Source organism: Aythya marila (genome assembly GCF_965140915.1).
Source record: "Aythya marila genome assembly, chromosome: 10".
In the NCBI taxonomy this organism is placed as follows: domain Eukaryota; kingdom Metazoa; phylum Chordata; class Aves; order Anseriformes; family Anatidae; genus Aythya; species Aythya marila.
Window position 1 is genome coordinate 6241784 of NC_139051.1, and position 14177 is coordinate 6255960.

The following is a 14177-nucleotide window of genomic DNA, read 5'->3' on the forward strand; positions in this document are numbered from 1 at the left end:
TTTTTTCTTTCTCTTTATTTTCACCCATTTGTTGGGAAGGTTTTTTTCCTCCTTTCTAACACTAAACCTTTGAGCTGCCTCTGGATGAACAAGCAATACCGTTTTCTTTTCCTTTTTCAAGAAAACACAATGTGTGGCAGTCAATTAATAAAAGTGCATGTCAGAGGGTTCCTGCGGGCTGTTCCCACTTGTCTGCCTTTGCCATGGGAAAGGCTTCGCTGGTCCAAAGACCAGTAGCCAGTGGTGGAACTGAGCAGGACAAATGTCTGAGAAGGGATTTTTTCCTTAAAAAACAGACAAACAGAACAACTGGCATGGGCTTGGCAACCATAGGGGAAGGGTAGAAACTTAGCTCTGGGAGGATATATTTGCTCTCACCCCTCTTAGATAGCACGGTAACTGTCAGCACATCAAACCAGCTCTCCTGGCATTGTCTCTTCTGCCACCACAGCATTCTTTGTGCCCAGACCCCACTGGGGCGTTGGGTTTTTCTCCATCCTCTTGGCATAGACGTACCCACAGATCACCCTGACATCCGTAATAATGCTGGCTAAGGCGAGTGTTCCCCAGGGCCACGGCAGTCAGGTCGCATGCTGAAGGCAGCTGAGAAAGAGGATTTGTGGCTTTTGGCCATCGCCTTTCACATCTTCAGTTCACACAGCAAGGCTGAGAAAGACCGCAGCCAGCTTAGGTACTGAGGGCAAAAAGCTCAGCCCCATCCCCACTGAGGAAAGGCACGTGAATACTGAAACTGCAGGGGTAGTTCAGGATTATTATTGTTCTCTTCATGTGTCTTATTGTGTGCATCATAGCCCAGAAGTTGTACTGTGATCCCTGTGCCTGGCATTTTAAGAAATACAGGGGGCTTTGTTTTAGATTTTTTTTTGTTTTGGTATGTTTAAACTGGGATTGTTCTGATAATAATCTTCAAAAGGTGCGAAAAGAGTACCTGAGGGTTCAGGGGGTTATCTGGATGATTTTGCTTTGTTGTTGGTTTTTGCTAGGTTTTAAATCTGAATGATGTAACAAAACCAACAAAGCCTATTTATTTTTTCCTTTCTTTTTACTTACCATTAGAAATGATAAATTTCTGTCTGTGTTGCTGGGTACTCATTTCTAGCTGGAACCAAAGCGCAGGGGGGAAGGATTTTTAAACAGACTGTTTAAACAGCTTTTGTGGATCTTTTTGTTTGTTCTGTGTGCTTGTTTTTCTTCAGACCCCTTTGACTTTCATAATTGATGGTGGATTTGAAAGCCAAAAGAAGCGAACTCTGAAAAAGGAATTCTTGCTCTTTTTTTTTTTTTTAACAGTTATACAGAGTTAGGCTTGTGCAATAGTGGTAGGGTTTTCCTTTGTTGAGCTTTCAAGTTCATTGCCAGAAAAAAAATGCAGTTTCATAGAAAATAAACCAAGTCATCTTCCTAAGATATGGCTGTAGACAAATAACTGTAGACAGGAATAGCCAAATTTATCAATTTATGATGGTAGCATTTAGGGACAGCTGTTAAACCTTTGTTGTTCAGGTTTAATGTGGCCTCTATCCTGGTGGAATTTGAATTGAGTGAGAAAATGAAGAAATCATTTGCCTTCAGTGGGCACCATCTGTGTGCAGTGAAACTTCACCATCAGAGACTTAGATGCTGATGTAGGTCCCTCCTCACCTCATCTTACCTACCAGTTCCCTTCAGTTCTTTCAGTTTACTTTGGGGACTTCGAGCTCTTTTTCCTCCTGTTTAGAAATACAGAGAAGGTCTAAAACCTACATGTTTTAAGCAGTAGCTATCAGCTACTGTTGCCTCAGAAACAGAGGGTTTCAGCTAGAAAAAAAGTTTTAGAATACATCAACTCAACATGGGGCAGTGCAGGAAAAGCAGTTCGGATGTTTTTGCTGTGGGACTCAGCTTTTTCTGCTAAGTGTCACGAGGAAATGGGAAGCTCGCTCTTTGCCATTCTCAAAGTTTCTGTTTGTTTTGAATGATGACCCTGGGATTTAGACACTGATTATGAGCTTTCTCTTGTCCTCTCCCCAGGGAACTGGACCACAACGACATCTCAGGCACGATAGAAGATACCAACGGAGCCTTCACAGGCCTAGAAAACCTGAGCAAGCTGTGAGTATCCCTGGTTCTGAAGTCGTGCAAAACAGTTGTGTGCCTGTGTGGGTCGGGTCTTTCCCCTCTGCAGTCTTCCTTCCCTTGGAACAAGTTAGAAATCAACAGAAAATCTGAGACGTGGTGGTTTTGCAGGCTCCCTGCAGGAGCACAGATGGGGTTATCAAGCACTCGTGTTTCTAAGCAGGCAGGAGGCGATCCTAGGCAGTGACCATCGCTTACGGTGTTGGATGCTGCAGTGAGGAAACACCAGGGAGAGTAACTTCAGTTCCTTTCAGATACGAGATTGAGCACAACTGGTCTTTGCTTCCAAAAGCAGATAGCAACAAAAGACCCCTTGCAATCTTCAGCGAAGCAGTGATTGATGCAGCGAGTAACAATAAACAGAAGAGAAAAATCCTACCATTTCCTGTTACAACAGAGGGTTGAAGCAGGATTCGTTTCTGTGGGATACTCTGTCTGAGAATGATCTTTTGGGCTTGCTTCCATGTGCAGTGACAATAAAAGGCACCATGGGGCATAGACTCTTAAAGAGATAAAAAGAAACCTAAGGCAAGCATGCGCCTTGCAAATGTTTATTGCTTGCTTGGCCCTCGCAAGTATTTTCACATTGCTCTGTACTTGTTCGTGTTCCATTTGAAATCGGTTATATAAATCAGCGCTGTCAGGGAAGTCTCTGATGGCTTGTGACAAATCAAGAGCCCTTCTAATCATTACCTCTTGCCTTTGTTTAAGTTCTCAGCACCCCCCCATCACGCTGTCTCTGATGCTGCGATGGCACAGCTAGAGGTGCAGTAAAAGTACCTCGATGGAGAGCAGATGGCTAGAATGAATCCTGGCGGGCGGTATATTGTCCTGTTCTCATTACAGCCTCCTGGGGGAGTGGGAAGAGCCGTGGCAGGGCTGGTGGGGATGTGACGCTGAGATGGAGGAGGAAAAATGGAAGGCACAGACGTAGATGGCATTGGATCGTTGCTGAGGGGAGTCACTGGATCCAAGGAGAGGGGAACCAAGCTGTAGCTACAAGTAAAGCGAGGCAAAAGGTGGGGAAGGAGCCGAGGACAGGGGGAGGCAGGCAGAGAGGTGAGAGATGTGTGGGAGGGAGAGCGGGCAGCAGGAATCACTGCGTGTGGAGTCAGGAGATATTCCCACGAGCTGCCAGAAAAAAGGCAGAGGCGGCAGATGTGGTGGGGGGGGAGGTGGCTTGGCTGACGCTGCCGAAGTTTTGGTGCTTCTGATGAAACCAGTAAGAATGGCCGGAGGGGCAGTGGGAGCAGAGGCCTTGTCCAGAGGGAATTGCAGGCTGAAGGACTGAATCTGAAAGTTGTGCTGCTTCGACAAGGGAGAGCAAGCAGGAGGAATGAGTGGGGGGTCAGGCAGAGGCCAGGAGGTGCGGGAGGAGGGAAGGAGCCCGCAGGGCTGTGCGGGGTGGGTGCGTGGGGCTCGGGGCAGGGCAGCTCTCGATCCCTGTGAGCTGTGGCCTGTCTGACAGCAGCCAGCACAGCAGCAGCTTCAGAAGGTGGCCGGTTTTCTTGCCATAGGATGGAGAGAGGAGCAGAGAAGTCGCTGGAGTCATTCATGGTCACTGTAGGGCTGGAAACCCCTCAGAATATGAGATTAGTGCATTCCGGAGCATTCTGGAGACTTGGGGGTGTTCACTCTTAGAGGGATCTGCACAGCTCTGCTCCAGCTCATCAGCACTTAAATCCCAAGCATGTAATTTCTTCTAAGACTGAAATGAGTGTTATTCTTGCAGGGATTTTTTTTTTTCTTAAATAAAGTAAAATATCAGCCTCTACAGAGGTTTCACTGCCTGATTTAAAGCCTGTGTTTAAACTGTCAATAGGCTTTAAATGCATTAGCATACAAAAAATAAATGGGCACTTCAGAGGAGACCTTCCAATGAATTAATAATCACCTCAGCTCTGTGGAGATTGCCTTAAAAGCTGCTCCCCTTTGATCTGGCACAGATTAGCCTTTGAAAGGATTTAGCCAGGAGAGGGCTGTTCGCTGAAATGAAGGTGTTAAACTGAGAGGTGGGGAGGGCAGCCACTTTAGCCTTCTCTGAATTATATATGAAGCTCTCCAGGCTGGAGAGCACAGGCCTAAATTAAAACATTTCTGCAAGAAAGGGAGAGTCAAAGAAGCACCGAAGCGTAAAAAGCATCGGTGGGCTCGCCGGGGAGCGCCGCGCTCCCTAATTATTCAAGCTGCCCAACGCACCCGCTTTCTTGACGGCTCACTCAGTGACCGAGGTCTTCCTGCAGGTGCAGAACTGGCTGGGGGAAGAAAATGCTGCTTCCTAATGAACTGCGTGCCGGGCGTGCGGTTACACTCGTGCAGTCACCGGGAGAGCTCGCTTGTGCCCAGCACTGCGGAGCGCGGTTGGGCTGCAGAGGCGCTGGGTGCGGAGCTGCGTGGCTCCGTGTGCGCCTCCCTCTGAAGGGGGCTGCTGGGTTCAGAGCATGCCCCCGAGTCAGAGAAGGGGCTGTCTGAGGACTGAAAGGCATCGTGGCTTTCATGAGTTGGCTGGAGCACGGCTTCATTCCCAGTGTGTTGAGTATTTCCTATGGATGTAACCATAAAACCGCATGCACCATCACAAGCAGCGCAGAGGTGGGTGTATTCACCCCCCAGGGTCCCTGCTTGCCTCTGCCCGGATGGGTAAATTGACAGAATCAGTATCTCAGATTTTCAGAGTTCAAGATCTGCTGTAAACCACACGCAGAAATCTCCAGTTATCAAATCCAAACCCAGCACAGCGCTCGTTCAGGGTTATGGTTCATAAATGAGTTTGTCTGGCTGCTGCCATGTGGCCTGTGTGCATACAGTGAGTGAGTTACCGTATTAACCGTTCTAATGGGCTTCTCAGAGCCTGCATTAAGACAAGGTACCTTTTACCAGCTGATGGTACACGTGCCTGCAGACAGCCCTTGCTGCTTGGGGTGTTGTATAAAGCTTGTGTATGTAGCTTGTATACAGCTGTTGCTTTATACACTGATGTAGTGTAAAATGCAGTAAGGAGAAGCTCTGATACGCTGGTTTTGGAGCTGTAAGAGGATGCTCAGGACAGCTCTCCAGGTATTTAGAACAAGACTGCTCCTAGAGCAGGTTACAGCTCTCGGGAGCCTTGCTGAGCCCCATTTTTCCTTCTGCTCGGTGTGGCACAGAAGCTGTTCGTTCTGGGTGGCAGTGGCAAGCCACCAGCTTGTCCTGCCACTCGGATGGTGCTTTGTGGAGAGCCCTAAGAAGCTCCTGCAAATGGATGAGCTCAGATAATGGCCACACGTTTCATCTCATACCCCAGCCTCCTTTCCACAGCTGGTAGCGAGCAGTGCAGTGAGCACAGTTCTGGAGCCTCATTAGCACGTAGGTGGCAGCCTGTGTCTGAGGGAAGAATCTTGCAGGAAAACCCAACCCAGCAGAGCACCTGACGTGGCAGTCCTTTAACCAGAGCTGTCAGCAGTGACTTGTGCTGGAGCAAGTTGGGGGGGATAAAAGATGTAAAAGATGCACCTGGAAGACAAACCTCACACAGAGAGAGCTGGGGGAAGGAAAGAATTTCCTAATTAACGACATCGGTGGATGTTGTTTTTTTTTAAACAGTTGAGGGGCTCATCCATTTTGCATGAACCCTGCCCCTGAGCAGTCAGCACCGGTCAATATTTACAGAGCCCTGTACCTCTGCCAGCAGCAGCTGGGCTGGGCTGGGCTGGGCTGCCTGCAGCTGCCTCTGCCGGTGGGGAGGAAGGCTCCACGGCCACAGATGGAGGCAGGCTTGCTCCTCAGCTCAGGGCTGTCTGTGCATTATTGCCTTTTCTCTTCTTCCCTTTGGCCCTCAAACTCATCACGCTGCTCTTATTTATTGTGTAAAATGTTGTGTTTGTAAGAGGCCAAGGAAGGAAGTCGGCGCTCCCGTGGGCGAGGTGCTGTGAGCACGCAGCCCAGAGGCAGCCCCTGGATGCGGATACCCGATCAGGCCGAGCTGCAGCGAACAGATCGCTGCTCTTTACTGCCTGGGAAGAAGTCAGAAATGAAAAGTGGTGCAGGGAGAGTCCCAAATCCTGTTACACTGGCATTGCATTAATCCTGTCCGCAGCCAGCCTTCAAAGACTGGAGGGACCTTGTGTTACTCTGCGAGCTGGTTTCCAAGCACGGGAGCAAAGCTGCCTCTTTCCGTGATACGGCACATTCCCTTTTGTGCTGTCATCACTATTAAATTCGAATACAGATAAAAGGATTTAATTTCAGGAGCGGGAAAGCGAGTGCACTGCAGCCCTCTTAATCTGCACGCAGTTCAGATTTCCTGGGACTTGCACCGAGCACGTCCATCAGATAAAGCCCCACTAATTGTGTTCCTTCTTTTTCTGCCTCCCTCTCCCCGTTTGCTTTCTGTTTATCTGGCACTGGATGTTTGGAAACTGCAGAACTCTGTTTGGAAACAAGATCAAGTCGGTGGCCAAGAAAGCGTTCTCAGGGTTGGAGGCCCTGGAGCACCTGTGAGTAACCCACCATGCCTTGGATTTGGGGAAGGGGGGGCTGCCAAAAGTAGCTGCTTGAGAGATCTGCTAGCAATTTAATAGCGTCTTTGTAAACTGAGAAGCCAGTCCATTTGTGGGGGCCACCTGCTTCCTTCTCATTATAAGTCCGCCTCAACTTTGGCCTTTTTTTGTGCCAGGAACAAAGTTATAGAACATATGGCAAATCTGCATGCTCTTAATTTTTTGATTTGTTCTTGGATAAATATCGCCTTGCACATTGCTTCTTTGCAGGCAGTTAGCGATGAAAATTGGCGCTTTCAGATGTAGGGCTCCCTCCTCTTCCCCTGCCCAGACTTCCTCCTAAATCTGGAGGCTGGCAAAGGAGCGCCTGTGATACAGGCACCAAACATCCCCGTCCAGCTCCGCTGCCTAAGAGCGGTTTGCAAGAAGTGCATTTTGGCTGCTGCTGTGTAATATTTTTTCTGTCCCAAGGCTGATGACTCCAGCAGCGATTCATGAATAGCTTCCTTTCTGAACTAAGGCAAGTCAGAGTACGTGAGATTCTGCTCTGGATGTCTCATTGGCCACTGATCCTACGAAATGATGTGGCCACTGAGAGCATATTGAGGGGTGAGGACTGTGACTGGGGGGCACCACCCCCAATAAAGGGTCCCTTACTAACACCGTGCTGAGATTTCTTCTGCAAGCAGTGCTGGCATTTGTCTGTCCCGCACTTCACCCTAAATCTGACACTATCCTCCTTCAGAGGACAAGGGATTTTTTTTTAATTAGCGACAGTTGCGAGGGAAGCTTTTAAGAATACCTTCCTGTGGAAACATTGCAGTGTTTTTCAAGCACTCTAATATCCTCTCAAAGTCACTTTCAAATAACTTCTCAGATGCCGTTTTGTGCAAGTATTGGCTTTCTTTACGTTTGCTGAAGGTCTGGCCTGGGATTCAACATTCCTGACTATCTTTGGTTATTGAGAGGGCTGAGGAATTTCTGAGCCCCGGGTGATGGAGGTAGCTGAGACTGAGAAAGGGTAGTGAGCAGGTGGGCTATGGACTGACGTAGCGATTTATTCCTGAGGTTTTTGCTTCCTTACTATTGCTCAGCAATACTTGTTCAATATTAAAACGCTTTGTGGAAAGCTGTTTCTGTGAGCTGTGAGTGCGTGCTGTCCTAACGAGGAGCCGCCACCTCACCTCCTGCTGCCAGTCCTTGCTTAAATACGGAGAGATTTTGTCACATCCCTTTTGCTCAAACCACCTCTGTTTGTGTTCTGCAGGAACCTTGGAGATAACGCCATCCGCTCCATTCAAGCAGACGCTTTTGCTAAGATGAAGAGCCTGCGGCAGCTGTAAGTAATTGTGCTGTGCACACCATTAAGGAGGCATGGATTTTTCTTGCCCTGGACGTGAGAAGTAGCACGTTGTTTGCAAGGGGGTGTTATTCACATTACCACTCATTTATATCCTCCTCCCGCTGTCCTCCTCGGCGGGGTATTTTTACACACGAGGAGCTGTCATGGGAACATCTTGCATTTAATAGTGAGTGAAATTAGATCATCGAGACAGGTTCCTCCAGCAGGTTCGCATCTGTGCAATTATTCATCTCCGCTCAGGAAGTCCAGCCCTGGTCCTGTTGCCATCTCTCCTCCTCACGCCGTCACAGCTTTAATCCCAGTGGCCCATCTGCTCCTCTGCCGTGCCTATGTTTAGGGTCCGCGTACAGCACTGACATTTCAGTGATAAGCACCATTTGAGCTGAATCCGCTTGTCATCCAGCCTTCTGGTGTAAAAATACGGATGTGTTATCAGAGCTGCTGCTTGTGCTCCAGCCTGGGCTCCGTGCTGTTATCAGACACTGTTTCCAGTCTTGCCTGGTTTCCTTTCCTCCTCTTCTCTATAAATATTTAATCCACGTCAGTGCATTTGCTGCACTCTGGAGTAGTGCAAAGTCTGTGGAACAAGGAGTCACTTCTTTGGTACTCGGGCAGGTTCAGGATCTTCTTCCTGACTTCAAAAATGGGAATCAGGTGATGCTAGCAAGGACAGTGAGTACCTGTGACTGTGGAGTAAGACAAACGTTGCACGCTCGCTGCCTCTTTGACCACTTTATCTACTGCATCTATTGCATCGTTGAAACAAAACTGAGGAGAAAATCTGATCTGATTAGAGAAGAGCTTGTGGGATGCCAGATATTGTGAAGGAGCCTTTATGTCTTAGCAAAGGTGGCTTTCAGAGATGACATACAAGTGCAGAATACGTTTTATTAAAATCTTAAATACTAAGGGTCTCTCTGACCTCTCCCAGCTCGCCAGCAGTGTTTATGCCATCACCTATTTTAGGGGAAGCACATCTGTCTAGGCCAGCAAAGCAGACAAGTTTGAAAGAGCAAATCCCTGTGCTCCCTCATTCCATCCCTCTCCAGTCCATTTCTTCCTTTTCACTTTTCAGGGCTAGTTTCTTCAGGATTTCCAAAGGTTTTCAGGTATAAAAACGGGAGGAGATTTACACCTTCCTACCACACAGTGCTGCAGTTGGGATTCTGCTGTGCTGTTGCTTCTCTGCTATGCACAACCTGCAGCACTGTAGGGCAATTTCTCTGCAAGACTCTGGGGCACCCTGTGCATTTGGTGTGAGGGATCAGCCTGGCTTTTCCTAGGATCTTGGACCAAACCAGACCACTCTGAATTCCCTGTTGATGTAAACATGCAGCTCTCCACTACCCTCAGAGCTATGCTGAGCCACAATTAAAAAGAAGCTTCAGAAATGAAGCTCCCCTTCATTTGCATCTTTTTCCCATTTATTTTTTTTTTAACAGAAGCTGCTGAGTTACTGTTGGGGTGCTGAGAAATGGTTTTGTACTGTTTGTTTCCCAACTGGCCACTGCCTGCTGCTGGGGACCACTCTGAAAGTGGATAATAATTATAAGGCACCAGGGGGCACAGGACTGGGGCGCTGTATGCAGAGATGAAACGCTGCTTAAATGTGTGCTGTATTTTGCTTCATTAGTGCCTTGAGGACAGCCCTGCACTCCTTTTTTTCCTTCCACCCCTGCTGAGGGGATGGGAGGAATGTGACCAACATGAAAGGGCCGGGAGCTTTGCAGCCTTCTCTCCACGCAGGAGTCACAGCAGGCTCGTGTTGGTTTTGTTCCCCTGCAGCCACATAAACAGCGACAGCTTCCTCTGCGACTGCCAGCTGAAGTGGTTGCCCCCGTGGTTAGCGGAGAAGGAGCTGCAATCCTTCGTGGTGGCCACCTGCGCCCATCCTGAGTCACTGAAGAGCAAGAGCATTTTTGCCGTCCTGCCAGAAAGTTTTGTGTGTGGTAAGTCTTGCCTGTGTGTTTTGAGGTTGTATGAAGGGCAGAACTCACTTGGGAAACATTTTCTTTGACTACTAGCATGTTATTACGAGAGGGTTTCTGTTTTGTTTTGTTATTCAATGGGATCAAAGGAAGCCCAAGCCTGCATTTTAAAAATTTGTCATTGGCTACAATTTATTTCCCACCAAAACCACACAGCGCATTGCTTGCATGTAGTGTATTCCGTACGGAGCTCCCTGAGTATTAAATCAAAAGGGACAAATGCTTGTTCCAGTTCTGAATGGGGCAGCACAGCTGCACAGTCCTCTTGGGTTGATATTACCAAGACTGCAGCTATCATTTTATTCCTGCGGCAGCGCTTTGAGCTTGTTGTGTAGCCCTGTGTTCCTCGCTCATCTTTCCTCCCTCTTGGAAACATGAACGAAGGCTTAAAAAGAGCAGAATCCATCCATTACAGCTCCTTTTCTTGGTCCAGGAAGGTGTCACACATAACCCACCGACCGCTAACAGTTGCGTTATAATCTTCTTTTTGCTTCTGCTGCTGTTTTTTCATCTAAACGGTGTTCGCCTACATAAACACCTGGTTTTGGGAGCCAGTCCCAGCTCAGTGGTGCCAAGCATCGTGGCTCCTAGGTGGGGCTGCACATGGCTGCTGGATGGAGAACTGAGCTTCTGCACACACCACTGAGCTCAGCTCAGCACGTGACTTGCATTAAAAACTGAGCGAAAGCTTTGTTCCAGCTGCTGTCCCACGTCCCTCAGGTCTGAGTGCTAGGGCTGATGTATGGCCTCTGTCAGAGCGAGACCGGGAGGCTTGCTGCATTCGCGGGGAAGACACGATCACGAAGGCTCCATCTCCACAGCAACATCACAAAGTGAAGACAGTTTTGCTTCTCCAAGGCCTCCAGGCACACTAGTATTCCTGGTTCCAGAGGCCTGGCTGCTTAATTAAACCTTAGTCAAATATTAAATTACACCATTTGTAGAAATCTAATAAATGAATCTGCTTGGAACCCTGCTAAAACCAACAGTCTTCAGGGCAGAGCAAGAGTGTACAAAGCTTTCCACCCTGGACGGGTGACAGGCGAATACAGCTGCTTCTGTTTTGAGTGCAGGCTGCAGTTATCCTAAACCAGGCTCCCGAGCCTGATCCACAGAGGTGGCATTTGCAGCCCTGTGCTTTAGCTGCCCCCCTGCTCTCTCCTCCTGCTTTGTGCTAGCGCAGACCTTTTTGAGGTTCAGCCTCAGTGGTGAGGAGAGCTGGGCACCTTCCGGGGTGCTTCAGGCCTCTGAGCGACTGCCTGACTCCGCTGATCTCAGAAGAAACCAGAGGAGCAGAGTCCTGGAGCTGTGCACGGCACCTCTGCGCTGTCCCGAAGGTGGAGCTGTGCAAGAGCAAGCAGTTTTTCTGGTGTAGACAACAGTGGATGTACAGACAGATGTGCAGTAATGTCTTTCACTTCCACACTCGTTTTCTGTTGCATCTCTCTCTGTCCCAGTCTGCCCTCGCAGCCCAGCACTAACCATGCTTGCTCTTGTCCCTCAGATGATTTCCCCAAGCCTCAGATCATCATCCAGCCCGAGACAACGGTGGCAGTCCTCGGCAAGGACATCCGCTTCACTTGCTCGGCTGCCAGCAGCAGCAGCTCCCCCATGATGTTTGCGTGGAAGAAGGACAACGAGATGCTGCACAACGCCGAGATTGAGAACTTTGCCCACGTGCGGGCGAAGGACGGGGAGGTGATGGAGTACACCACCATCCTGCACCTCCGCCACGTCACCTTCGCCCACGAAGGCCGCTACCAGTGCATCATCACCAACCACTTCGGCTCCACCTACTCCAGCAAGGCCCGGCTCACTGTTAATGGTGAGTAGAAAGCTGCTTTCTGGTTCCCGCCCTCACCCTGAGGTGGTTCAGTTCTCTGGGGCCCGCTTTTGGCTGGCTGTAACCCTCAGTTACTCCTGAGGGCCCATTCCTGCTGGTGAGAAGCTCCCAGCCGGTTCACACCAGCTGCTTGCATCGCTGGGTGCTGAGAAATGCTGTGTGAGGTGCACGTGCTGGGCTTGTGACGGCTGCCATGCAGCCAGGCACTTCTGCACACTCTCAGTGGCGTTAGTCACCTGTCTGTGGCTGTTCCAAAAGAGTCTTTGCCCATGGGAATGAAAAAGGATAGAAAGAAGAGCGATGATAGTGATTGAAAGCTCTCTGTAGGAGGGATAGTGGGGTTTGGTTCAGGTTAATTACAGAAGAAAAGCAGTTCTGATCCCAGCTCTAACGATGCTGTGTGGGGGCACCTCGGCCAGGTACGTGCTGTAGAAATGTGGGGTTAGCCCTCAGCAGCTGAGATGTCCACCCACGTCCATGTCCTGCCTAGGAAGGAAAGCAGTTTGAACTGCTTGGAAGACGGCGCATTCCCCAGGGAGCTGCTCACCTCTTTTCTTGTTTTTCTTCCCCCAGTGCTGCCCTCCTTTATCAAAACTCCCCACGACATCACCAGCCGGACAGGGACGACGGCGCGGCTGGAGTGTGCGGCTGAAGGAGACCCCACCCCGCAGATTGCCTGGCAGAAAGATGGGGGCACCGACTTCCCCGCCGCCCGGGAGCGCCGCATGCACGTCATGCCCGACGATGACGTCTTCTTCATCACCGATGTGAAGATCGAAGACATGGGCGTCTACAGCTGCACAGCTCAGAACCCCGCGGGGTCTGTGCTGGCCAACGCCACCCTGACTGTCCTGGGTAAGATGTCTTAGTGCCCCTGAGGGACCAAGTGGGAACGGGAAGGGATTGCAGTCCAGGCTCTCTGGCAGTTGCAGGCACAGAAATGGGACAGAGGCGGTACTTACTCTGTGTTAATCTTATTTCATCCTTTTACACTGTAGTTAACTAATGAAAAATACCCACTAATTAAAAAAGGAGCTTTGAGTCACATTTCCTCTTGTGCCAGGGAAGCCCCTCTAACCACGCTATTTCCTGGCTGGGAAAATTACTTCAAGAGGAAATTGCACTCCTCCTCTCAGGCCCTACCAGATTATTCATGTGTCAGCCATTGCCCCTGATCCTGGGGCGTTTCTTTGCTGGGAAGACCAACGCCAGCTGGTTAAGAGAAGGCTTTGGTTGTGATTTGGTTGTGACCTGTCGTGGTGTGCTCCTGGGCCATGGCCACACAGCGCATTGCTGTGTATTTGTCTGCAGAAACACCAGTTGTGTTCAGTACTGTTAAAAGAAATTGTCCCACCACAATAATTAATTTTGGCATTTATTCCCTGCAGAGACACCGTCTTTGATCCACCCGCTGGAGGACCACGTGGTGTCTGTAGGTGAGACCGTGGCTCTCCAGTGCAAAGCCACGGGGAGCCCACCCCCGCGCATCACCTGGCTGAAAGGCGACCAGCCCCTGGTGGTGACGGAAAGGCATCACTTCACCTCGGGCAACCAGCTGCTCATCGTCAGGAACGTTATCCTGGAAGACGCAGGGAAATACACCTGTGAAATGTCCAACACCTTGGGGACGGAGCGCGCGCACAGCCACGTCAGCATCTTACAGTCCCTGGGCTGTCGGAAGGACCGCACCACGGTGGGCATCATCACCATCGCTGTGGTGTGCAGCATCGTGCTCACCTCCCTGGTCTGGGTCTGCATCATCTACCAAACCAGGAAGAAGAGCGAAGAGTACAGCGTCACCAACACAGGTACCTCGCCTCTCCTGCTGAGGCTTTCCTTAATCTTTTGTCTTGTCATGCTTCCCACTGAGGCCAGACTGGCATGTCGGGTAGCCACAATCACATTGGAAAAGCAATTGGCTTATCTCTGTGGTTCTCGTGGCTACCAAAGCTGGAACCAGCATTCGCTTGCTGCTGAACCATGCTTAGAGCTGTGTTTCTTGCCTTGGCTGGCTCTCCAGATTGGTCTTTTCTACTTGGAAGTGTATTTTTTTTTTCCCCTTGCTTTGCTACTTTTGATGTTCCATGACCATAAACGCTAACTCTCGAGACAGTCTGGATTGTGCCCACGATGCTGGGAACCTGTCTTCTTGGGAATCTGTATTTTCAAAGGCTTTGTATTCAAAACATGGCAAGAATAGACTTGGAAGCTGGAAAACCCTTTTCCATGTTGCCTGTAAGAGCTGTTGTAACCCTGCTGATGAGGGGCATCCCTCACTTTCTGGGCAAAGAAGAAGCAGTGTTTACTGCTTCCTGCTGAGCCTGAAAGGGGATAATTTGGTGCAGTAAAAGTAAACGGTGCAGTGAAGA

The 14177-nt window shown here is 49.6% G+C and overlaps 1 protein-coding gene across 1 annotated transcript in view; it reads left to right on the forward strand.

Moving 5' to 3' along the window:
- LRIG1 (leucine rich repeats and immunoglobulin like domains 1) overlaps positions 1–14177 on the forward strand; it is an 87057-nt gene that overhangs the window by 64740 nt on the left and 8140 nt on the right. The window contains exons 9-15 of the mRNA XM_082768129.1: positions 2032–2112; positions 6540–6611; positions 7882–7953; positions 9763–9926; positions 11470–11790; positions 12382–12663; positions 13197–13616. Of these exons, the coding sequence (XP_082624255.1) occupies positions 2032–2112; positions 6540–6611; positions 7882–7953; positions 9763–9926; positions 11470–11790; positions 12382–12663; positions 13197–13616 (1412 nt within the window). The remainder of the gene's footprint in view (positions 1–2031; positions 2113–6539; positions 6612–7881; positions 7954–9762; positions 9927–11469; positions 11791–12381; positions 12664–13196; positions 13617–14177) is intronic.